The sequence below is a fragment of the Melitaea cinxia genome, chromosome 5 (assembly GCF_905220565.1).
Source record: "Melitaea cinxia chromosome 5, ilMelCinx1.1, whole genome shotgun sequence".
In the NCBI taxonomy this organism is placed as follows: Eukaryota; Metazoa; Arthropoda; class Insecta; order Lepidoptera; family Nymphalidae; genus Melitaea; species Melitaea cinxia.
The window spans coordinates 2,535,754-2,562,759 of record NC_059398.1 but is presented as its reverse complement, the minus strand read 5'-3'; the positions used below and the strand labels follow the sequence as shown (position 1 = coordinate 2,562,759).

The 27,006-nt window shown below is 31.9% G+C and overlaps 1 protein-coding gene across 1 annotated transcript; it reads right to left on the bottom strand.

The window, feature by feature from the left end:
• Positions 1 to 18,107: 18,107 nt before the first annotated feature.
• Positions 18,108 to 26,481, bottom strand: LOC123653659 (sin3 histone deacetylase corepressor complex component SDS3). The gene is made up of 7 exons (XM_045589652.1): positions 26,155 to 26,481; positions 25,721 to 25,784; positions 24,439 to 24,576; positions 23,424 to 23,601; positions 21,752 to 21,974; positions 20,348 to 20,508; positions 18,108 to 18,200 (listed from the first exon to the last, which is right to left on the bottom strand). The coding sequence occupies exons 1-7, from the start codon at positions 26,315 to 26,317 to the stop codon at positions 18,108 to 18,110; spliced, it is 1,020 nt and encodes a 339-aa protein (XP_045445608.1). The 5' UTR covers positions 26,318 to 26,481.
• Between the last annotated feature and the right edge of the window lie 525 nt (positions 26,482 to 27,006).

Here is a 27,006-nt window from a genome sequence, read left to right as displayed (position 1 = left end):
AACTTCTCCAAGTAAATATTTTATTCCTAGAACATAGTAAAGGTCACTACTTTAAATTCACAATAAATATTTACAGTCGCCATTTTAATTTACACAAATTATTATTAGGTAAAGAATTCTTCTGCGTGAGGTTTTTTGTTTATTTGATTTTGTTTAAATTTAGAAATGAATTGGATTTGTTTTCTTTAAAAAGAGCAGAGCAAAAAGTATAGCTGTTGCATATCTGTTTAGAAAAATCAGCAATACAAAAGCAATATTATATATAGCCTTCTAACTTCTGCAATAATATGCATTTTATTTTTAATCGTTTTATTCTATTTAACAGCTACGCAATAAATGCGTGAAGTGTAGCGTTGAAATATTCTCATGTATTACAAATTAAAAACCTTTAATTTAATAAAAACAAATAAAGCCTTGATCGTATTATTGTAAGTAAACAATCCAAACCCGTCCAATATTTTTTCATTTTATCGACTACTTAATTGAGAATTGTTCTTTTACGACGCACTATCAACGTTATACTGATTTTTATAATAATTAAGATTATATCTCTATTTTAATTTATCACCTCTATTTATTTATAATTTAGTGTTGAAAAGGATGTTAATATTTCTAAACTAAACTATCATTTATTATGTGTTTTATATAATAACTAGCGACCCGCCCTGGCTTCGCACGGGTGGATTGCTGATTCTAAATATACTACAGAATGTCTTTATTTATAGTATGAAGCTAGCTTATAGCATGGTTATTAACATAATAACAACATTCAAATATGCGTCGTTAGATTACACGTTATTACAGAATGCGTTGAAGAAATAAAGGTTCACTGCTCGTTCCTGGTAGGTGATAGCGTGATAATTTGTAGTCTATATGTTGACCCGACTTCCTAATAATATTCGTGCCAAATTTGAAGTAAATCCATGCAGTACTTTTTGAGTTTATCCCGGACATACATACAGACAAACAGGCAACGAGACAAAAATTCTAAAAACTATATTTTTGGCTTCGGTATCGATTGTAGATCACACCCCAAGTATTCTTATAAAAAAATATTCAATGTACAATTTTGACTTTCCTACCATTTTATTATATGTATAGATTGTGATCGCCTAGTGGTCGAAATTCGACCATAATTAATTTAAATTATAAGTTTAAATATTATTAATGTTCTGTTGTCAAAGACTATAGACACTTCTAAAAAAAAAGAGTATATATGCGTGTATGTGTCTAATAGGTGGTAATGTGTGTAATGTTTTTTTTTTTTTGTTGATATAATGTATTTTTTATGCATAATTAAAAATATATTAGCAATCTGCACTCCTTCTCTAAATCAACTTTAAGCATGCGAAATTTCATACTCCTCCGTCCGCGCAATTTTCGTAAAAAGGGGTACAAAGTTTTTGCTTCACGTATAGATATATAGATTAGCGACCTCTGCCCGTCCATATTTTTACGCGATAAGTAATCACCAACATATCATATACAACCTTCTCCGAAACACGCTGCATCTTACGGTATAAGTATTATTCCGATCGGTTCGATAGTTTTCGCAGTATAAATTAACAAAAAACCGACTCTTCATTTATTAGTATAGATTGTGATGTTCTAAATTTGTCATATATTTTACAAATGCACCTTCGAACAACGCGCATAATTTCATTCTATGCATCCGCATAGTTAATGGACTCTATATTCATGTTTACATGGCTTTCACGTAGTTTATAGGACAGCTCGAGTCCAAGCAAGCAGGGCGACTTTGTAAAATGACTGCTCTCTCATAAATAAACGCCGATAGAGTAGTACCTACTTAAAAAGAGAACGGACATCCAAGTTTATTGGGCAAGATATCGCACTATATCAGAAAGGAATACATATGAATATGATTATTATTTTGTTTCATAAACATATCGTAACGAGAGTATTATGACCCGTTTATGTTATTAATATTTCTTTGTAAAGTTCCCTTAAGCCTCTCATAAGTTGATATAAAATTTATTTTTAATAAAGCATTCCTTTTTTTATTCATCACTTAATAATAAAACATGAAAACCGTAAACTAAAGTTTACACTATATTTAATTATAAATATAGACTGCTATAGTAGACCAGTGCTTTTAGCTTTAAAAACCAAAAAAATATATATAGTAGGATGAAACCCATTGTAAAATAAAGAAAATACAATGAAAATGAAAGGAAAAATAAATTACGGGCGATCTGAGGTCGGGAAATGGTAGGGATCCCGACCGGGGTTTCCGGCTAAACTAGTCCTATGGAAAAAAGTACAACCGCAAAGTTGTAGGTACTAAAAAGATCTGCAATTTTTTATTTTAACTTTTTTCACTTAACGTCAAAATTCATGTGAATATGGTAATTTTCAAAGGCTAAGAGCACTGGTCTATAGTAGATAATCTTATGTCTAATTAGTAGGGGTGATACAAAATTCTGTAATTGTAACCGAAAATATCGAATATCCAGAGAGAAAACTGTTCAAACGGAATTTTAAATAAAAAAAATCTATGACAACCTTACGTCATAGGAAACCTGATTAAAGGTACAAGAAAACACTGAGATGTTCAAACATAGAACAATAGATTAGGTACTAATAAAAATATTTTACGATGTAAGGATGGTTTAAAGCCTTCATTCTAAACTTATTGAAATGCAAACGAATACAATTTTGATTCAGCAAAGTCGATATTTAAACTCGTGCAATTTTTCATAGACATTTACTATAATTAATTTAAATGTAATTAATATTTTGAATAAAACAAGGCGAAAACAGAGTAATCGATTTGATAAAAATAAAGAGGAACAAAGGAAATATGATGCCACCTTGAGGAACCCCGGCTTGAATTTTAAGTCCAACGAAACATATTAATTCACGGTATATACGGTATACATACGGGTGCTATTTACCTTTAAGCTAATTCGAAACAAGTTTGACAAAAATAGATATCTTAAAACAACATAACACACTAAGTGAGATACCGTAATCAAGGCAGATGAACGCGTTACTAAAATCTAATTGACCCAAAACTGCTACAATTTGTTTATTGATACTTTTTTATTGACGGATATTAAGGAAAATTCTATATAACATCAAATCAAAATATATTTGTTAATTTTTATACTACATTAATACAATTTTATTACTTCCTAGCCAGACTAGCTGTTCGTTGCTTTTTAAATAACTTTAATTTTAAAACTCAAAGTATTCTTCATTCGAGCAGTAAATTAGAATAATTAATTATTTTATAGTCATGTCAAGTCTCTTATCCATGAAAAGTTGCACCAAATCCAGCTCAAGAGAAGATTCCGCCGATACGAGGCGACAAGAAACCCAACTTGTACTTTTTATAAAGACTTTAGTACAATCATTGCACACTAATTCGATACATAGGTACGAGTGTTCGGCGAGACACTCACGTTATGGTAATTTTATGCTCTTGTATCTTCAATACAATCTTATAATTTAAGGTTTATTCAATAACTTTTTAAAGCAAGTTCTTAATGTCTGCGTTCACAAATATAGTAGTACTTGAAATATTAAATTATTTTGTGTAGATACCTAGTTCAATAAATAATATTTAATTATAGTAAGCCGGAAACTTGATGTTAATAACTTGTCTTCGCTTTCCTTCAGAACGATTAATATTTTGGTGGATATACATGAATACATGACATTTTAGATTTTACTGACACAACGGAGAACCTCGTGTTCTCTGTTTATTTAAAAGTTCGATAAAACATTTTTCTAAAATAATGAAGTCAAAACGTTATTTAAAATTTTTCACTTGTTCTTTTAGGTATAACTATGAAAATAGCGTATTATTTCCAAGAATATGTCGAATATTAATACGTAACTTCACTTGCCTTTAATATTACAATAGTTGAACTTTATTTTTGTTCATTGTTTTATAATGAAAAAACTTGTTGAATTCATATGTATGAAATTCTTTAAATAACAGGAAAGCAAAATGAGCCATATTTTAATTCGTTTTAGCCTCGTGGCGACAGTGATTTTTTTTAACAAATCTTATGATGTTTTGATTTAATTGGTTTTAAAATACCAATAGTTTATAAATTACTAATAGAAAAAAATATAATTATTGTTAGTTGAATCTGCGTGATTCTGTCAATGAACATAATCCTAAAACAAAAGCAGAGAAACTTAAATGCCTATCAGGTTATGCATCGCCAAGCCTTCCTAGTACTTCGTTTGTTTGTAATTCATCTCTTCGCAGTTTGACGATAGCATCAGGAAGGGACAAGTGTTCGAAGAAAGTTAAAGATTTGAATATCAGTCAGTGGAATGATTGTATGATGTATCTACATCCACAGTTAAAGCTTCTGATTTCTCAATAATCCTTCAATTAACTTCTAAAGCAATAGAAAGGTCATTAATAACTGCTATTTTCGCAGATGTATATATGAATTAATAAATGAACGATATGAACAAAAGTTATATATAGATCAAAACTCGTGAAATTGTATAAAATCCTATTTAATTATCAGTTTTACTGTAAAAACTTTGGGTTTCATAGAACTCCCGATGGAGCAAACGAAATGCTGTAAAAAGTTTTTTTCGCTAATTCTTTTTGATCTAGTTATCTGACCGTGATTTAAAATATAATATATTATTCTGTAATCAAGCTTGATGACAATAATTTTAAGGTTCGTTAAAATATAAATAGTTTACGTGTACTTAATTTTCAAGTTATCCTCAAGCCTTGAAAAGATCAAATGGCAATCGCTCAGCATAAAAATCAATAACCTGTCAGCGCTGTCAGCTACAAACCAGAACAATAAAAAAAAAAGTAAAAAGAACCTGAAAAATGAAAGGAAAAAGAGTAAATCATTTTATTCACTACGCAATATTTGCAGAATCGTTTTAATTAAATATTTCATTGATAAATTACAGCGCTTAAAGCGTTATTTTATTACACACAGAGACCGTTTAAAGAAAATTTAATAGCGTCAAAAACACAAATATGGAGTAAGATATTCCAAAGTTTAAAGCCGGTGTCATTTATTAAAAATACGTGATCAATTTAATCAACGTGATGTTATTGATGACATTTATTAATTTGTGATGCTTTGTGACGTTGAGAGTTTAATAACAAAAAAAAAACAATCTCGTTTGCCATATATAAAATGATGAAATGATGCCTGGCCAATTATAAGGGGTTTTGATGACGTGTAACATATACATGAAATATGTACAGCTAAAAATAGTGTTTAATAGTCAAACGAAACGAATTCATACTTAATTAAAAGATAAATGTGTTCAATTTAGTTAATGGTGTCAAATTAGTTGTGATTTTTTTTTTAAGTGTCAATAAACTTATTATATAGGTTTGATAAAATTGTATAGTTATTTTTTTTTGTTTCTTTTTTAGAAAGCTGCTTTTTTAACGAAAATTGGAGACTACAAAATGTCCAATCAGTGTAGGTACTGATTAAATTAACTTAAAAAACTTACTTGCGTAGTATATAAAAAAAACAAAAGCACAAATACGACATATAGGTACATCACATAAAATACCATACCTTTCTAAAATTTATTTTATATACATTATTTTTATAGTATATGTATAGTTTTAGTAATACACAAACAATAAAAAGGGCTTTGAAAAATTCTATATATACATTATGTTGGTTTCTGTTACAATTACACGATAAAAATAAAAACTTAACTCAACGTTTCAAAAATTTCGATTCTAATTTCATGGTAACAATATTTATTCAAGTAATTGTATTATAATGAAACATTTTTTTTTGGATTTTATCGCGGCTTATTATAAAAATTTAGCTGTAAAGTATTCGAAACGTCGCACATCTAAAAAACTTAATAAGCCGCGATAAATCCAAAAAAGCTGTTCCATTATAATGAAGTGAAATTCGCGTAAAGATTAGAAAACAACAAGTAAGCTTATTTTATCAAATATTATTTAGTAAATATAAACGCAAAAAATTGTTTTTTATGAAATATATTTGACAATTCTCCAAGCCATTGTAAAATAGTATTCTCACCAAACAAAATATTTTCACACTGTAAAAACGTCAGGTCTTTGACTAATAAACGCTAATAAGCACTATCTGTAACTTTTGACTATTTATGTATTATTTGTTTATTTGTATCTAACAATATTCGAAATTGTCTGATTCGATAGATAGTAGTCGGAAATTTCCTGAAAAATATGTAGGTACTTTTGGGTTTAGAAAAAAAGCTGGCTTCAAGACTGGAAGGAATGAGATACCCTCAACTTAGACTATGTGGCTTTTTTATAAGTACAAAACGACATTTAGAAATGAAACCTACACAGTTATACCTTCAGTATATCGAATACAGTCGCCGACCATGAGAAAGGGACATATTGGGCTACAACGTCGCCAAAATATCAAGAGGTTCAAAACGACAAAGGCAAATCACGTAGAACTAAATAGTGACCACGATAGCTTAAAATTTTTTATTAAAAAATTAATACCAAACTGCGTAGAGGCATGAAGTTGTATTACAGGGTCCTTTTTTTTAAATACACGGTAGAAGGTACAGCGAGACGTATGCGATATTTGCTTTTAATTTGTATTTACCTGATCGTTCCAGATATTGTTATTTATATATTGTCCTTCAAATAACCACCTACGATGTCAAATATTCTTTTATACCTTAAAAGCCTGATTTTGTCTCCAACCAGAGAACAACGCACCTTTTTTTCTAATACGATATCCGTTATGCAAAATATATTTTTCAAGCTTTTAAATTTATTTTAAAATAGCTTGAAATTGTGTAAATATATCACAGAATAAAAGATCAGGCAAATCATCTTTTTTTAATTGAAAATGTCAGTGGCTTTGTTACCGGTTTTTCGTTTGTTATACCACTGTTTATCTTTGGTTCATTAGCTTTAAAAGGTTTAAATGGGATACATATTCTTTAGTCTGCAGTAATATGTTTGAATTTTTTTTTATATTTTGATATCCTAAGACTTAATATTATGCTCTACATTATTTCATATAACAAATATTTTGTTTTGGCTCGACGTCTTTAACACTTCGAATCGATATGGTTTTTTTTTTAAATTGGTCATAACAAATCACAATAAGTATCTATCATAATATCATCAACACTACAGACTGCGCTTTATTAGAAAAATGGTTTGTGCGTTTTTTATTAAACTCTTCTTTAGCTCCAAATGAGTGCTTATTTTATGTAAGTACTATATACCTATATTACTTGTCGTTATATCAAGTTTATCAGCCGAAATAACATATTGCAGATCGATTTCTAATATTTAAGTTTTAACTTACTTTTTTCATATTTTTTTTCATAAGTACCTAACTAATAAAAGTATTTTTTATTAGTTTTTCTCAAACAGAATATCGGTTTCTTTCTACAATTTAATATAAATCCGTATTCTTAATTCTTACGTGTGATTGTATTGTTGCACATTCATAATGAAATTAATTAGCTACAACATATTTTGCTAAACTTATACTCGTAATTTGCTTTTTTTAGAATTAAATATTTCATTAAATTCTATTTTTAAAAATAGATTTTTTGCCATTGGTAATTAATTACCAACGTTGGTAATTAAATAAAGTATAAAAACAAGACAGATGTGATTTTGTGACATATTTTGAGTAAACAAGCACACTCTATTAAACTCGCCTTTGTAGGTACAACGATATATGAATATTAAATATGTTTCATTACTTATATTTAACACGAAGTAGATGCACATCAGATATTTTAAATACCTTCTCGAGTGTATGCAAATGGGAACCATTGTCATCATTTATTGTAAAAAATACACGCACTTAATTGTTGATTGTACTGTTTATATAAACTTGTGATCGTTTTGTCTAATTATTTAATATTAAAATATAACAAAAGGTATCACTTACCTCGAAAAATCCGTTAAGTCAAACCAAAAAAAAAGTCACAGTATAATTTTCCGATTTTCACGTGTATAGACAATATTCGATGCACCGTAACGAAAGAAAAACAATAACTGTTCTAAATTCAAAAGGCGCGCGAAACCGCAGAAATGTGTCAGTGGCGTGTCGCGCGGATGGCCTAGGAAACGAGACGCGCGCCGAATAGCAATTGCGAACTGGAAAAAAATATTCGGGATTTATTCCAAATTATTTGGGAGCGGCCGTTCGGTGCGTTTTGAATGGCGTCGCGGTACACCCGAGACTGGCTAACAAAGTAGCAGGACATCGACTTTATAAATTAACTTTGTCCATCGATGCGAGTAACTGTACACGCTTCGGATAGAAGTTTCGGCTAAGCGATACGTTTTTTAACGTTCGCTATTCATTTGTGATTTGATTATACCCCGGTTCTTTTGATCCGAGAACGTTAACCTAATGACGTATCAACGCATTGAATCCTAATTAACTCATCAAAGAACAATTACGACGTGATTGAATACATTTGTTTCAACGATTTAACTAATCATAGACGTTTCATTAAATGAAAAAATTTAGATTTTTTTTGTGGCTTTTATCTTTCGTTTTAATTTTCTTATTATAAATAATTTATTATATTATATTTAATTTATTTGCAATATGTTCTTACAACTCCTATAAATTATACAACAAAAAAAACTTGTAAATCCGCATTAAGCGACATAATGTTTGGATTAGTGTTCATGTTATAGCGTTTAATAAAGATTACGAGTTATAAAAGAGTAAAAAAATTTAATCAAGTAGTTATCAAGTAATAGTAAGTAGTTATCAAGTAATATATATATGTATGTATGTGTGCGTGTGCGTGTGTGTGTGTGTGTGTGTGTATGTGTGTGTACATAAGAGATATACGAACACTTTGCTACTGAAAAACACATAATATATTTTTTTACCTATATTTATAATCCTACAACATGGGTATATCATTATTATAACATAACGTACATACATATCTACTACGTATTTTAGTGCTAATGTCAATATAATTTTATTAATCAGCATATTTTTGAAATGAAAATTCTTTAGGCGCATAGAGGGTAAAATTTATACGGATGAAACGGCAACGTTTTGATGAAACGGCAACGTTTTTGTGGATGGCGCTTAAACGGAAATCTAAAGCTTTAGATTTGTATAAATATAAACGAGACTTAAAATTAATTTACGAAAGAAGTTTCACTTCTGACATGTGTACTTTGTACGCATGTATGCTTTTTTGTATAAATTATTATAATAAAAAAAATAGAATAATAGTAATTATCAAAAAATCCTTATTAGATAAATTATTTGAAATCAGGCAGATTAGTAAGACAGGTTAAATTTTCAAAAATTTTAACTATAGGTAACACTACAGCTTACATCGAAAGTCACGAGAAAATAGTTTATTTTTATATTCGTATTTGCTCGCAAACGAAAAGAAAACCGACTTAAATTATATCGACAAATAATACAACGTAGGTAGATGAAAATAAGCTGAAGTAAATACGCGTTATCAAAGACTACTCAAAAAGTAGTCATCAAATATCAATAAAACTTAATAGAACTACAAGACAAGCATCAGTTTTCGACTAAATCAAGAATTATCAAAATCGATACACCCAGTGAAAAAGTTATGCGTATCGTGTCGTATCGTGCGTCAACGTAGGTCGTCGCTAAAAAGTCAAGTAAATACGCATTATTAGATATAACACACAATACGTGACACGAACCTCATCTCAATTAAAAAAAAGTCATCAAAATCCGTCCACCATAAGGTAGGAGGTAACATACATAAAAAAATAGAGTCGAATTGTGAACCCTCCTTTTTTGAAAGGCGATTAAAAAGTAATTCCGTTTTCTTGATATTGTCCGACCTTGTCTAAAATTGATGTATAATTCTCATAATATACAATGATTCAAATATTTAACTCAATAAAAGAAACAGGATTTATCTCACTTTCATATAAGACAGTTTTACAATATTTTAAAATGTGTCTCGACTACTAATTAGTGTTTGGTTTTGCTTAACATTATTGCACAATATATTGAAATATAAATATGTACCTTCATGACAGGAAAGCTTGCTAAAAACATTCGCATTTATCCAATAATAAAACTTAATAAAAAGACGTTTAGGCTTCTGAATTTTAAAACTCATCATACACGTAAAATACATTAAATACATATAGTACACAATGCGTAGATAGATGATGACAATGATTGTAAAAACGAAGTGTGTGGTGTAGTGCTCATGGTATCAAATCATTATATTTTCTTATTCGCAATATATATAAATTTACCTGTGTAAAACTATTGTAATATCAGTAAATGTATAGAAAGAAAACAAGTCTTTTGGCTTTTCTATTCCACGGGTACCTATTATCGAAAAAAAAATAATATTCCCAGCATATTAGAGACAAGCTACACAAATTTTTAAAGAAATTTTTCGTAGGTAATTCACGTCATAGGGAATAACTTCATATAATTTAAAAAAGAACAATACTTTCGTTTTTTTTTATCTGTAAACTTAGCCCTATTTTTTTAACCGACTTCCAAAAAAGGAGGAGGTTCTCTGTATTTTTTTTTGTATGTTACATCAGAACTTTTGACCGTGTGGACCGATTTCGACAATTTTTTTTTAATCGAAAGGTAGTGTGTGTCAATTGGTCCCATTTAAATTTATTTGAGATCTAACAACTACTTTTCGAGTTATATCTAATAATGCGTTTTTACTTGACGCTTTTTTCGTCGACCAACGTTGTATTATACCGCATAACTTTCTACTGGATGTACCGATTTTGATAATTTTTTTTTTGTTGGAAAGAGGATATCCCTAGTTTAGTATTGTATCATGATACCGAAACTAGGATCTGATGATGGGATCTCAGAGAAATCGAGGGAAACTCTCGAAAATCCGCAATAACTTTCTACTGGATGTACCGATTTTGATAATTATTTTTTTTTTTTGGAAAGGGGATATCCGTAGTTTGGTACCATGATTAAGAAACTAGGCACAGATGATGGAATTCCAGAGAAATTGAGGGAAACTCTCGAAAATCCGCAATAACTTTTTACAGGGTATACCGATTTTGATAATTTTTAATTTAATCAAAAGCTGATGTTTATTATGTGGTCACATATAAATTTTATCGAGATCTGAATCTACTTTTTGAGTAATCTTTGATAACGCGTAGTTACTTGACTATTTTTTCGTCGATCTACGTTGTATTACTCGTTGATGTAATTGAAGTCGGTTTTTTTTCGTTTGCGAGCAAACACAATTATTATTAGAACAATGTATATTTACGTATATAGTTTGACTGAATTTAACTGAAATTACCCCCAAATTAACAGCTCGATGACAAAAAATTGTACATATACACACGAATTGAAGCTGTACGTCTTCTGAGTTCTTCTTAATAATGTCAGTAGAATCTGATTGCAAAAAAAGCCTTCACTTAAATAAAAAGACGTCATAATTTATACTATCTTGACATATTTTAGTATAAAAATAGGAAACTTATTTCGATAAAGATTTTTTTTAACGAGATTTAGTTTTAAAAAGTTGTCCCTTTTATGATAAGTACGAGTACCTCTTGTACTTGTATGTCAAAACTAGGCTCATAAAAACACACGCATAGAAAACCTCAAAAATTTTTGCTTATATCTTGAGGCTATCTCTGATCTTCTAGAACTTCATAAATAATAAATCAAGGTAACGTTATTGTTTCATCTGTATTGTAAAAACTAAATCAAACTCAATTCAAAGGTAAGTGACAGTCCGCACATTTGGAACAGAAGCTTATATAGAACTAAGAAAAATCTTCTTTTTCAAATGTAAAGAGAAGTTTTCTCTTGTCGTCTTCAACCGTCGACACTTATCCACTGCCACTATTAATTTCCAAAATTAATTCTAATGTAATGAAATTTATTTTATATTTTTAATACGCTTGTCTTAAGGAAAACAATGACTCTTTCAATTTGCTTTTCTTTCAACCAGAGTCGGTCTATTTTCTTCATCTTACAAAAATAAATGCATTCAGTATTTAACATACCTAATTCTTTTTAACAAAGAGTGCATAACCACCGCATTTGGTTGATGGAAATTATAAATATAATGTCAGATGATTGAATAATTCGAAAGGTTGTGCCAAACTGGGCGTGGGCGCTGCAGCTGTATCGTCTCTCTAAATTATTATTCAATACTTTACTTATTATTATAATAGCCAAGGCTATTCGATAGATTCCATTGTTCCTAGCTTTTTTTACCAAGAACAATGACATTTAATATTGTAAAGATGTACTAAGCTAGTTGTATTTTTATTTTTCTAGGTAGTACTGCAAGTTTGAAGATACCATAACAAAGTTTTCGATTACGATATTGTCATATTTAAAATGATAATAATATTTTAATTCCCTATACCTGCAAAACCTTAGTTCATACTTATTATACCCAGACTATAAGCGCCATCTGTTATCCGGCACTGTAAGCTAATAACATAAGGGAAGATGACTCCTGTGAGGATTTGCCTGGGCTCAGCCAACAGGCTCAAAGAGACTGAAAGGGTCTATCAGGAAATTCCCGTGGTGGACTTGAATTAATATATCGCCTAATTTATCGCCTGAAAAAAATTATAATATCAGTAGTGACATTTTAAATCGTCGACGACATACAATGTAACTCAAAATACTTTAGCAATGTTTTTTAATTAATTCTGCCTAATCTGTGATTATAGGTTTTTTGCAAATTCTTAAGGCCAGTGGTCGGTGCATTAAAGTTACCTCATCAACCAAATTATTTTTGTTTGTTTTCTGTAAAAACCCTACCTTTATTAATTCCAGTTTCGTAAATTCTAAAATATATCTATTAGCTTAAAAATTGATAAATCTAAAAAGTTCTTAAAGTAAAAAAAATATAAGCTTAAATCGTCTAAAGCTAAATAACGAAATCACTGATTTTTACTATTTTTTAAGACCGAGGAAGCCAAAATGTGTAAAACTTCCTCACGAGCTAAACGTTAATTTTTAGAAGTTACTACGGTAACAGACGATTTTCAAAATTTCAACCCTAAATATGTAATTCACTCTTAAGAAATTTTTGGAGCAATATATATTTTAATAGGGGAAAAAAAGAGATTCGTATAACAATTTACATACCTATTATTATTTTATATACCAATATAATGATATTCATAATATATAACCTTGATAAATAACTTTTTGGAGATGTTTAAAATAATTACGGCTGTTAATTACCTGTACGTCTTTCTACATCTGCCCTATTGATCATCATCATCTCATTTTAACTAGACAGTAGGTACCTAATATACCTAAAGACTATATGTATAGCGACAGTCCGAAAAACAAAACGAGAAGTTTTGAAGAAAAAGAAAAAGTACCGAATATTTTCCTATTAGGTATAGCACTTAAAATTCTTATCTCAAGTATCTAAGAACCTGTTTAATTGTTTTGCCAATTTAAAGCTAAACCGCTTAAAACGCCGCCAAACACACGTTGAAATGTCAACACGATTAATTATTACGGTGTTATAAAAGCTTTTAATCAACGCTTAAAGTAACATTATTACATATTTCCTTATTTGAAGATAAGGTATATAAAGTTCAAAACTAGCTGATTTAAAACAATGCATTGAATATTGTACCTACTCTATCAGCTTATAGCTAGTCTTTCCAAAGTCATGACTAATAGGTACCTTAAGACAGGCAGATATTATTTTGAACGTGTTAAAGGTTATTCTAAAGTGAAGAATGATTTTATTTTATAATGATTTTAATTATTATATTACATTTATAAGTTTTACTAACTTAGTTGTAAGTTTAGTTCTAAGTTTTGTGTACCTAACACGTAGATTATTATTAAAATGTATTTAGTTTATAATTTGTAATTGTACTAACACTAGATTATAAGAAAAATTATTACTAACACTATATGGGCTAGTCCCGAAATAAATATATTATTATATTATTATTATTATTTAAATATAAGTCGCCCCAACTTTTTTATACGAAACAGAGAAAAGTTTACGGATTTTTTTAAACATTCTGTTGCAGCGCCTTTTTCATCGCCAATGTAAGTCACGCAAATAGGTAATACGCTAGAAACTTTTTAACTCCCGACGCAAAAAGAGGGGTGTTATAAGTTTGACGGGTCTGTCTGTCTGTCTGTGGCTCCGTAGCTCTCGAACGGATGAAGCGATTTGAATTTAGTTTTTTTGTATGAAAGGTAAGTTACAGGCGAGTGTTTTTAGATATGTTTGATGAAAATCGGTTGAGTCGTTTGGGGTAATAGTGGGGAAGAATAACCGAATGTCTACTAATATAATCTAGTGGGGTCTCAAATGAAAGCGCATCACGTGCACATTACAAAATAATGTGTTGTTGAAAAAACTCTGGGGGTAAAAGTAGGGAAAATACCCAATATCTGTAAACATATTATGTGGTGGGGAGTAAATGAGGATGGAAATCCGAATGTCAGTAAATTTACCCAAGTACCAAATGAAATAGCATCACATGCACTTTACAAAATTAATAATAAAAATAAATGACAAATATGAAAAAAAATCGGTTGAGCCGTTTAAAGTTAATGGGGCTAAAAGTGGGAATGGAAAACAGAATGCCTGTGAATGTATCCTAATGTTGTATCAACAACTTAACAAAATCTACATTATAATAACTGTACCTATAAAAAGTCCTTATGGCGTAATTTAAATAAGTGTTAATAGTAAATTAAAATATAATTTTGTAAATTGTAATTGCGTGTATTTGTTTATCATTCAACTTTAATAATTACAGCTATAACACCCCCCTTATACTATTCCTGTACTGATTATGATACCCATAACACCTGGGGATGTGCTATAAATGACAGTGGCAAAAGTCGGCAATTAGCTTGTGATGCTACCGGTGTTGCAAGCTTCTATAGTCTACGGTAACCGCATAGCAGCAAGCACACTCTTGTTTGCCACTATAGTAGTTATAAAGAAAAAAATTTGATTTTGTATTAATAACTTTAAAAAATAATTTAAAAATGTTATTTTTTGGTTTGGTTCTGACGTAAGAACTTTAATCATTTTAATGGCTTAATAATAATAAAATGGCTCACCTGAAAACTGGTTAGTGACTCGAGTCCTTTTTCGCTGTAGCCCTTCAACTATGATAACAGTTTTAATGCGTTTCAACTTTACGCTTCAATCTGTAATATCCCACTGCTGGGCCTTTTTCCCCATGCAGGAGGATCAGAGCTTAATCCATCACGCTGCTCTAATGCGGGTTGGCAGATGTTTCCTACTATGAGTAACGATCGCTATCAAGTGTACATGATAACCGGACACGACGGCTTAACGTGCTCTCCGAGGCACCATGGGGAGACGCAAAAGGACTGCACAAACACCCAGACCACGACAAACATCTGTATGGCCAATACGAATGTTTGTCATGTGCGGGGTCCAACCCGCAACCGCTAGCGCAACAGGCACAAACCAATGCTGGGACCATTGCGCCAACGTCGTTTCAACTTCATCTGGGAATATAATCTCATATGAAAATAAAACCACATATTTCAGTGTTGTACATATAATTAAAAGATCTTGTTCTCAAATATCATCTAAGATAATAAAAACATTCATATCATCTTCTATTTACAATCTGTCACAACTCATTTACACATAATAATAAAATCACAAATATTTATTAATCAAAAATAAAGGCGCCATACAAATTCACTTCATGTACAAAACGCGTCATTTGATCGGTATTATACAACAATATTTACAATATTTACAATAAATACTGATGTTTAGGGTAAAGACACATAGTATAAACACAACAATTCTTCATGTTAAATAAATTTATGTAAATATAAAATTTAATTATTATCATTTCTTTTATTCTGCATTATTTTTTATAATTATGTATAATTTACTTAAAGGTAATATAGTTACTTAAGTTCACTTGCGTATAATTTGCTTTAAGGAATAAATAATGGAAAAGCACACTAGTTCATTGTGGCACAAGCTTTTGCCTATCACAAGAACCACGGAACTCTTTATTGTATGTAAATATTTTTTTATGAATAGAGTATTATTATTATTATTTCTTTTTAAAGTATCGTTATTGCAAATATAATTATTACGTCGAGTCTTGACAGTCTGTGACTATCTACGACCATGACTGTCCATTGTTACATCAAGTTATTTCAATTTCCAAGGCTTTCATTTATTGCAGTTATTATTGTATAGGATCGCCCGTCCATAAAATAAGTCACAGGGAACTTTCTTGTTTGTCACGAGCTATGATCTTATTTTTATGATTAATTAAATCTGATATTGGCGTCTCCAACTCAGTACAGAGCTGTAATAATGCAATACTAAACATTTTAGTAGTATATCGCTTCATTTAAAAAAATTAACAGAATAAATTGTTGTTTTACAACTAAATAATGTAATTTATTTATTTCTACTAAAATACTATAACATATCAAACAAAATCAGCTGCAAAAATTTATTTTTATACAATATTATTTTGAATATCTTTCACTTTTGAGATAAATTAATAAGAAAAAGTTAACATAAGTAAAAGTAAAAATTTATAAATAATATAAAACAAAATGTGTGTCGATATGTGTCTTTACCTTATAAAATCATAAGTAAATAAATGTATACATTCCATAATTTAAAAATAAAATACCATTTATACACAAGTGTTATCACCGCATCTTAAAGGGGGTATGATGTAACATATAATGTAAATTTTAACAAAAGGTATTAACGCATTATATTAATATGACGGCAACAATATTCAACGAAATCGAACATTAGCATAGGAAAATTAAACTTCATAACGATTCTCACTAAACGAATCGAATCAAAGCTAACTTCATTCAACCTTGTTGAACTACGTTCGAATACTATTGTAACTGTAAAGTGTGCGCAGATGATTTCATAAATAAAAACATATGTAAAGATTTTTTTTAACTATGACTCAATAATTTCAATAATTAAAAATATTTAAATAACTTTTATAAATTAAACGAAACTTTTCTATAATTTTTAGTCAATTCACTTTCGCACATTTAGTATAGTTTGTTTTTTTTTTTTTTTTTTTTTAATATATATATATTAAAAATAATAGAGATCTTACTGAAATCGAGTGAAATAGCTATCGAATTCATGAAAAAAAAAATGGTAGCACATAATGCGATCGTTACAACTTTTATAGCAAATCATTTTAAATGTCTTGCTTTGAAAAACTATTGTGCTTTTTTTTCAGAATGTGTAATATTGTTTGCTGTATCGTCCTTTACGGCGTCTCCGTTACTATGACTCAGCGGTCCTCCCCTTCCTCCTCTCCTTCGACTTCTCAAGTCATTGACCGCCACCTGAATCAGCTTTATTTATATTTATAAGTTACATCTCCTTAATTTTTACAATTAATTTAATCAACTTCTTTCAAAATATATAGATTTCCGTTTCGAAAATCTTCTTTTGACATCAGTTTCTGTTTCTACCTTTGTCAATAATCTAAATAAATAAATAAATAAACAGGACATCTCAATAGCGTGACTTGTACAAAGACGAACCTTATTCTTACACCGGATTTATAATCGATATTTCAGGCTATCAAAATAATTAATCAGTTTGTTCAACAAATTCATTAAAAAAAATACTGTATACCACGGTGTTAGCACTATTACTATAGACTCGTGCAGTAATTAGAAAGACAATTTCATTCACAATTTTTTTATGTTCGATCCGCTAAATGAGCTTAATACATATTATTAGGTGTTAATAAAGAAGTGTAAATTAAGAAGTACGTAATCAAAGATAATCTGTATGTTGTCGTACAGATTGCAAACAGCAGATTTCTTGAGACAAAAAATTTCTTTCGGGGATATATGAAAAATTTAATTTTGATATTTTAAGCAATATTTAAGTTTAAAACTCAAGGTAACATCACAGAAGGCGCTTAATTGTCCCATATGATAGAAAATCACCAAATTTACGTTCCATCATACCCCATATCTCATTTAACGTGAGGTGAACTCTTGGCACTGTACAGTAAAATGCATCTTAACATCAATCTAGCGCGTGTACTAACAACGTACATACAGAAACTTTATTAACTATATATACAATTACGGCGCACGTCTCTTTAACGTCACTTTACCCCTCGCTAGCTGAGACACGTATATTCTCACTCGCTCTGAATTCGCTCTTTTTACGTGGATCTGGAAAAAAACACAATCTTATTAGATTGGGCAGTTTAATAACATACTAAAACATAGGTAGGTGGTGACTTTATCAAAGTGTCAGAGTGACAGTTATTTCACAGATAATCAACATTACTTTTTTTTAAATATAAAGGTGGCGTACAAGTTTTCAATCTGCCTGATGGTAAGCGGATACCGTAGTCTATAGATGCTTGTAACACTAGGAGCATTGAACTAACCTAACCGCTGTAAAACTTTTTTTTTTAGAAGAGAGGGCAAACGGACTCCTCACCTTGTAGTAAGTGGCAGCAACATCCATAGACACCCACTACATCAGAGGATTAGCAGGCGCGTTGCCGGCCTTTCAAATAGGAGTATGCTCTTTTTTTGAAGACCCTTAAGTCGTATCGTTTCGGTACGACTACAGTAGGTGGCAGCTAGTTCCATATAATGGTCGTGCGAGGCAGGAAATGGCGTAAAAAGCGAGTTGTCGTAGATTTTCGGACATCGAGGTGATGTGGGTTAATTTAGAATTTTGACGCGATGTCCGGTGGTGGAATTCTGTTCCAGATATTAGTTCTTTGGTAGTATCCTCCAACCAGACGGATGTTGCGTCTGGTGGGCTAACGCCCCCACGGTTGTTGTCAGGATCTTGTATATATACTTAATCACTTTGAAAACTCTAATAACGCGATGTAGCATACGTCAGTTTTCTCTAATTACGTAGTTTGTAGTCGTTCGTATTTCACGCAATAGATGTCGCACATCAAGTTTGTAGTCGTTCGTATTTCGCGCGATAGATGTCGCCACATCACTCCCCTCCGAGACCGGAGGTCGATAACAGGTTAAGTCGCCCATTCATCTTGTGATGCTTGCCGGGCCAATGGAGTGTTCCAGTGAGTCAGAACCAAATGCCGCATAGTTCACGAACTGTGAGTCGGAACTGTCTACGGTGATGCTGCATATGCTCCAGTGAGTCGGAGTGGTGCAGTGCTGCGTAGTGGCTGGTTGCTGCGTCGACCAGGAGAGAAGTGCGTCTCTGCTTGCTGACCGGCCGAAGTGCAGTGTGCTGTGCCAAAGTCGCTGAGAAGGCTGTGGGCGATGACCAGGAATGCGCGTCCGCTGCATGCTGGTGGTCAGGATACCCGTAGTGGCCGTAAATGCTGGCTGGCTGAAGCCGTAGATGCTGGATGCTTCTCGCTGCTCGAAAGCTTGAGGAAGTGATGATGACGATGAAGGTTGCGCTGATGTTCATGCTCGGGGTCAAGTGATGATGACGTCACGATGACGTGGCTTTTGCGAAGGCTGCGCTGACGTTTATGCTCGGGGTCACCAGTTTCGAGATGTGAGGAAAAAGGTGTTGAGAATGACGTCCGCCATTGCAAAGGGAGGATCCTCCGGCCAGACGGGTGTTGCGTCTGGCGGGCTACTGGCCCCACGGTTGTTGTCGGGATCTTGTATATATACTTAATCACTTTGAAAACTCTAATAACGCGATGTAGCATACGTCAGTTTTCTCTAATTACGTAGTTTGTAGTCGTTCGTATTTCGCGCAATAGATGTCGCAAATCAAGTTTGTAGTCGTTCGTATTTCGCGCGATAGATGTCGCCACAGTTCGAACAATTCCTCAAAACACTTCTCGTAGCAGATGCGGTAGAAGATGCAGTGACCCGACATCTCCTACGGGTGAGAGCTCCAGTCTGCATGTGAGAGCAGTATTCCATGTGGGGCCGAATCGGCGCCTTATATAATTGTAGGCAGTTGGATATGGCATGAAATACTGATTCGCCCTACTGATGAGTAAATCAAGTTTCTTAAAAGGTTACGTTAGCCTTTCCTTCCAAATGACCACGGTATTGCACATTGCTCGATATGTTGATGCCAAAGTATTCCAATACTGTAAAAAAAAAACCGACTATGGAGCTTTGGCTTCCTTACTCGCCACAGGAACACAATCGTACGCTCGTTTGCCACCTACGTAACAAAAAAAAATGTGTCTCAAATTATAGTATTAACACATCAAGCACGCTCGTTTGCCAACCTATTTAAGATACGATTCAGCCCATAACATCCCACTGCTGGGCATAAGCTTTCTCCAAGTAGGAAAAGGATCGGAGCTCGATCCGCTAGTTGTAGAACCAAACGTTCGGCAGTAGGGCCTCACCGCGTCGTCGGTGATGGAGTGTATGTGCGCGGGGAAGCGCGGCAGGTCGCGGCCCTCCACGTACACGCTCTGGCCGCGGTGGAACCAGCGCCGCTCGTACAGCAGCTTGCCGTCCTCCACGCGCGCCTCCGCCTCGCCCGCCTCGCGCGCCGGGGACTCGCCTGCAACGTGACGTTTAGTGAGCGGACGCTTTTACTATTTATTAAAAAACTAGCGGCCCGCTCCGGCTTCGCACGGGTATAAAATATATAGCCTATGTCATTCACTGAAAAAATGATTATATGATATTTATAGGCACGCTCCCGCCGCCCCGGTCGGCCGGAACCGCCGCAAATGCTACGTCCCGCAATTTTTAAATCTGTAATATCTTCGGAAATATTAATTTAAATCATATGCTGTAAATGGCCATATGGATCTATATTAAATCAGCAATGTATTTAAGGTATTTAATTAGATAAGGATTAATGCTTCAATGCTCCTAGCGTTACAGGCATCTATAGACTACGGTATCCCCTTACCATCGGGCAGACTGTAAACTTGTATATTGGTTAATATAATAAATATTGGTTAAAATCGCTTTGAAAATTAGACAAAAAAAATGTTATTGTGGGATATCCATAAGATATAGACATATACCATAGCAGAGTTTTCTGTAGACCTTTTCAATGTGTAAAATACTTAGTACATTATTTTGATAAATCTCATAGGGTTGAGCCTGCGTTTGCAATGTAAGCGGAAAAAATGTAATTATTTACGACATCACATTAGATACCTCAAAAATAACAGTATTTCTCCACTAATTAATGGATGTTATTATACATATAAACCTTCCTCTTCAATCACTCTATCTATTTAAAAAAAACCGCATTAAAATCCGTTGCGAAATTTTAAGATTTAAGCATACATAGGGACATAGGGATAGAGAAAGCGACTTTGTTTTATACTATGTAGTGAAAAGCCATAATATGAGCCATGAATAATTTTAAAATAAGCATAACGACTAAGTTTGTAATGCAGGTGATGTTAAATTGCAGTAGTTTTGAAATTGTTAGAGGATTTGCTATCGTGACTTTTTTTAGTGTTTTTTTGTTTTTCATGTTCGTTAAGTGTACCTTATGGCAAAATATCAGTCATAATTTTTTTTATTTAATAGTCGACATTGTATAAACACAAGAAATGATAAAATCGTAAATTCAATTTCCTGTCTATGGCATAAAAAATCTCACTAACGATTTAATCCTATCTGTACCTTCGAGGGATGAATGTTTAAAATAGTTATCCATAAACAGTTTACAATTTGACATAATGAAACTATCCCCAACAACAAATAAATAAATTTAAAAACTAATGACATTACTTAGAAAAACAAACAAAATTATCATTTTTTAACATATCAAAACTTACAGCTATTACTAGAATTGAGATGTTTCCTCGGCTGTGAGTTGTGTGAGGGGGTGTGATGTCGTGTAGGCGGAGAACTTCTGGAGATTGCTCGTAGGTCAGCATCAACATCTCTATCATCCAGTTGAAAGGTGAGTGTCGTTGTGAGTGGTTTACGACGCTTCTCAGGCGCCGGCGCTGGCTCATTTGCTCGCCTTCGGAGGATTCTTTTCATCGGTGGCTTGACCTGTGAATTTTTTTTTATTTACCAACTGAGAAAGTCCGCCAACCCGTAGTAAAGCAGCGTGGTGGACTAAGCTACAATACTTCTACACGGAGAAAGACACCTATGCCCAACAGTGGGATATAACAGCCTGAATCGTGATTCAGAAAAGGCTTTGTCGAATTTTTTTGTTTGTTTGGCTAATTTTTTTTTTTTTTTTACTTGCTTATAACTTTTTACTGGGTGTACCAATTTTTTTTATATAACTATACATAGAAAACACATACAAAGTGTTGTTTTAAATTAGGAAATTGTTTTATATAGCCTGTCAATTAAGGAATTTTATAGAAAACTAGATGCCGCGCATGGTTCCACTTACGTCGTCACATTTCGTAGTTGTTAGAATAGTTAACAACAATTTTTTCTTGTTTTTTATTAGTTTGTTGCACATACACATATGTTATAAATAGTAAATAACATTCACATAGTTAAAAAAAACGTAGTAGTACAAAAAAAAGTAGAAAGATATACTGACAGCATGCAAAGGCATCCTTATGCTATAAGCACTCTCTTCCGAACGGTTAAAGTAGATTATTATTATTAATAATAAAGTGTGAGATTGTGTAAAAGTGGGTAGATATAAATCAATATAATTATAGGTAATAAATATAATAGGTTTATTCAATATAAAAATGCAAATCATCAAGTTATTATTGCTATGGATAACTTTTAGTTGCAACTATTTACATTAATAATATTAAATACAAATATAAGAAAGACACAGTAACTAACAGAATCCATCACGAGAAAGTGTTTTTTATGGAACCGATATTAAATTTTTTTGTATTTGTCTTTGCGCTTTTCCTAATGTTTTTATGCAAGAACTAATGTCACAGTCGACTGATTTCAGATATTAAAAGAAAATCAAAGGCAGTTTCGTACTAAATTATATTTCGTTAAACGAAAGCACTTGTTGAATTAAAATTAACCTTGAAATTCATGGTAACTGATATACATTTATGGTTCTACTACAAGGAAATACTGCATTATATTATATAGCCTATGTTATCTATGTTTTTATAGATTTATTATAATATTAAATTGTTACAGATTTTGTATCAAAGAAACAAATTGTATTTCTTTATAACAAATTCATAACTCAAGAGCAGTTATAATGTGAATATGGTGTCAAAAAGTCCAGAAACACATACACACAAATCCAAAAACCTAGATAACAACAGACATCAGCATGACATAATATATTTGTATATTTTAAATGTATATACATATTACAGATATGTCTATCAGTATTATTACTCAGACTTGTGATGTGCAGCACGGGTTGTAATTGTAGTAGGTTTTTGCTTAGTTAAGGTATGTATTGTCACAAAGGATAGAACAAAATATCAAATCACTCCCAAATGACCCAGCAAGGCAATCTATTTTTTTAAACCAAAATAACTACCAGCTTACCTCTATAGAATCTCCATTTAATTCCATACTGTGTCTTTCACTCTCTATTAATTTTCTCTTCTCCTCAAAATCATTCAACAAGTTCTCTCTCAACTCTATCTTTTTCTCCTCAAACTCTTTTGCAGCTGCTTTCTTCTCTGCTATGTATTCCCTGTCTACAACTTCATACATGTGTTCCCTTTAAACAAGATAAAAAATATGACATTACTTACGTATGTTAATGTTTTGTCTTGTTTATGCAAATTTCAGTCGTGTTATAATGAAACAACTTTTTCAGACTTTATCGCGGTTTATTAAGTTTTTTAAATGCCAGACGTTTCGCATACTTCATGGCAACCATGATCACGGGAGGACTAGAGGAGAAACTCAAAAAATTATTTCGAATTTTGATTTTTATGTTAATATCCAGTAGGATATAATTTTGTTATATCTTCATGTGGATATTGATGTTTGAACTTGTCCAAAATTTTATGACTTTGAAATTATAGCGATATATTGCATTTTTATATGAAGACACAAAGGTCAGTAAAATGCTTTGACACACAACAGTGGGCAATGTCCGCACAAAATGATGGACAAATATATTTACTTGTATAGACTTACACATTATATGTGTACTTATTAGGTATCAAACAAGACAATATGAGCGACAGAAAACTACATGACAATGCAATCCTACATGATGCGGCAGTATAGTTAATAAAATTACATTTGTATGTGGAACCTAGTGAAGTTAAGTATGTGACTCTTGTGTAGTATGTGTAAGGGAATAATTGGAATTTAATTACTTTTTGGAATTCTATAGATTTTTTTTTCGAAGTCTGGCGAAAATTACATACAACTTAGTTTATTTATTTCTCCTTATAAAGCTGAATTTTCTGCTACTACTTAATAAATATTTACAGCCATATTTATTTTAATGTTTTTTTTTTTGACGTGTTAAATTAAAAAAAAAAAATCTTCAATAATAAAATACAACCAGCAATTCTCTTTATTTTTAACAAGTATACCTCACCTGTGTATCCTGTTCAGACGTAAACGCTCATGTAGCTGGTGCTCCAACCTCTTAACTCTTCTTAAATACTCTGGGTGTATGTTCTCCTCTAACTGTTGAAGCTGTTTCTTTAAATTAATCAGTTTATCCTGATACATCCTGAAAATAGGGAAGACAATTTCTATATAATATATGTGTTAAATACTAATTATTATATAGATCACTGCATATTATTCCAATGCTATAGGAATGTCGGAATATAAAGTAGCCTATGAGCTGTACTGGATCTCAATCTAATCATGTATGAAATCAAATAGTAACGACCATCCATCCAGCATCGCAAACTTGTAAGTAAGATTTTATCACATTTAATGCAGTGGCTTAGTTAGGGGGCAAGGGGGAGCATCATACCCCGGGCACTACTCACATAGGGGCGCCAAATAGTTCACAAAGCAAAAAAAAATGCTGGACATATTATATGGTTTTCAAATAGGGAGGGCGCTAAAAAGGTGTTGTGACCCGGGCCAGAGTTAAGCTCGCTACGTCACTGATTTAATGGGATTGCATAAAATGTAAACAAGGACCTGCTTCACTAGTTACAGATGGTGGTAAAACAGGTGCTGTTTCACCATAAATATTATCTGCAAGTTACTATGTCAGATAACTATATAAAGAACCGGTAATCTAGAAGAGATAGCGATTCATCCAATTTATAAATAATATATCATACACATAAATGTGTATGATGTTATACTACAAGTTTAAAAATTTATAAAGTTGGCCAACCTGGCATGCAATTAGATAAACCTATTTCCAGCAGTGGTTGAACAATTACTAACCTTAGATATAAATACTTACATAAAGTTACTATCTCATATTATAGTGTTTACACCGAAGTTGTTAATGCCAGTATGATGATAATTGAAATGTACTTTATTAAGGGGTGGAGACCTGGTGTCCTTGAAACACAGGCCTCGAGCCTAGCTTAGGCACCAGTCTCCCACAATATTAGTGCTCATGTTGTTATGTACCTTATCTAATATACTGTTAGCAATATTGTGGTGAGAAAATAAATAAATCTTATTTTTTTTTTTTTTATTGAACCTGTAACATCCAACTGCTGGGCATATTACCTCTTTCCCTGTGTAAAAGAAGGATTGATAGCAGTGGTCTAATAAAGAGGACTAATAAGATTGATAATTGAGTATTTAGAAAATTTAGCTTGTAATTAGTTTATATGGAAGATATTAATATTTGTGTTTGTGAGTTTATTTTGATATATTATTTTAACTAAATTACTTACTGTTCTTTAATTTCAATTGGTTCATCGTGGTTGGGGATGTCAGTCTCACTGGCCTCTTCTGTGTCTGAAAAATTATATTTTTTATTTATTTAATTTTTTTCATATTTCTTTTTTTATTACATTTAAACATTTTTGTTTTGTATTTTTTTTCTTTTTTAATAACGTCTAAGAGTAGAATAAAGAAAATATTTTAACACAAAAAATATTATTTGTCAAAGAGAAAGTTGTGTATGAGTCCATAATTACGTCACGGATATAGCTTGCATCGAAAGGCGGGAAGATAGCGTTACAATAAACAAAGTACATCGGAGCTTGCTACAATTACGCAATCTCTGTTTACAATTTCAATGTGCTTGCTTGTGGGCAATAACAAGTTTAAACAGATGATAGGATGCTAAAATAGGCTAGCTACGCAAGTTATAAACAAATCATACCTTCATCACTGTCATCCATTGGTGGCTGGGGTAATGAATCTTCTGGGTCCCTGTATTCGTCTAAGTCGTCGTACCCGTCGTCTTCAAAATCGTATTCATCTCCCGGCCCCGAATATGGTGATCCTTGGTAAGACATAGTCGAGGTAACGCGTAGCAGTTGCATACAGATTGACTGTAATCACCGTTTTAGAAATATGCTTCTAGCACCCGACGCCAAATAAATACGTCCAGCAATATGTATAAACTGCTAGTTATGTCACTCATAGAAAGAATTTTCTTTTAAATGAAACACTTTCTTTGATGAAACAACGAAACTGATCTAAATGATCAAATTGAAGTTGTTTTACGTCAAATTCGACAAGTCTAAAAAGCATCATTATACCACTAACCAAAATGTAATGCAACAAACTGAATTTTATAGTATGTACATGGCATGTACCACAAGCCACCAAACAAGCAACAACGGGTATAAAAGAGAAAAACGACAGGTAATAAAAAGTTCTATGTACCTTGGCACTCGGTAGTATAATAGCATAGATAATTACAGTCAGAATTATTCAAAAAGGCGTTCTAAAAGTAAAGTTTAAAAAATGTAAAAATGACATTTAATAACCAAAATTGTAATATTAAATTATAACAGGAAAAGACAGTTTTGGCTGTTTGGCATACTACTGGATTATCAAAGGCTTCAAAAATGTTCTAATGAGCGTTAACTTTTTTACTACGCCATTGATTATTCAGAATTTACATAAAAAATGTTAATATTTTTGACTCAATATTATTGCTAGTTATTCTTGATAAAAAATGACTTTTACTTTAACATTTTTTACTATTTTTAGGTGATTTTCAATA

Excerpts from the sequence above, each read along its gene's own strand:
- LOC123653659 (XM_045589652.1), bottom strand. The coding sequence starts at position 26,317 with ATGCAACTGCTACGCGTTACCTCGACTATGTCTTACCAAGGATCACCA. Across the intron at positions 20,509-21,751 it reads TCTCAATTCTAGTAATAGCT|GCGAGTCCCCGGCGCGCGAG; the intron begins GTAAGTTTTGAT and ends GTCACGTTGCAG. Across the intron at positions 18,201-20,347 it reads ACTCCATCACCGACGACGCG|ATCCACGTAAAAAGAGCGAA; the intron begins GTGAGGCCCTAC and ends GTTTTTTTCCAG.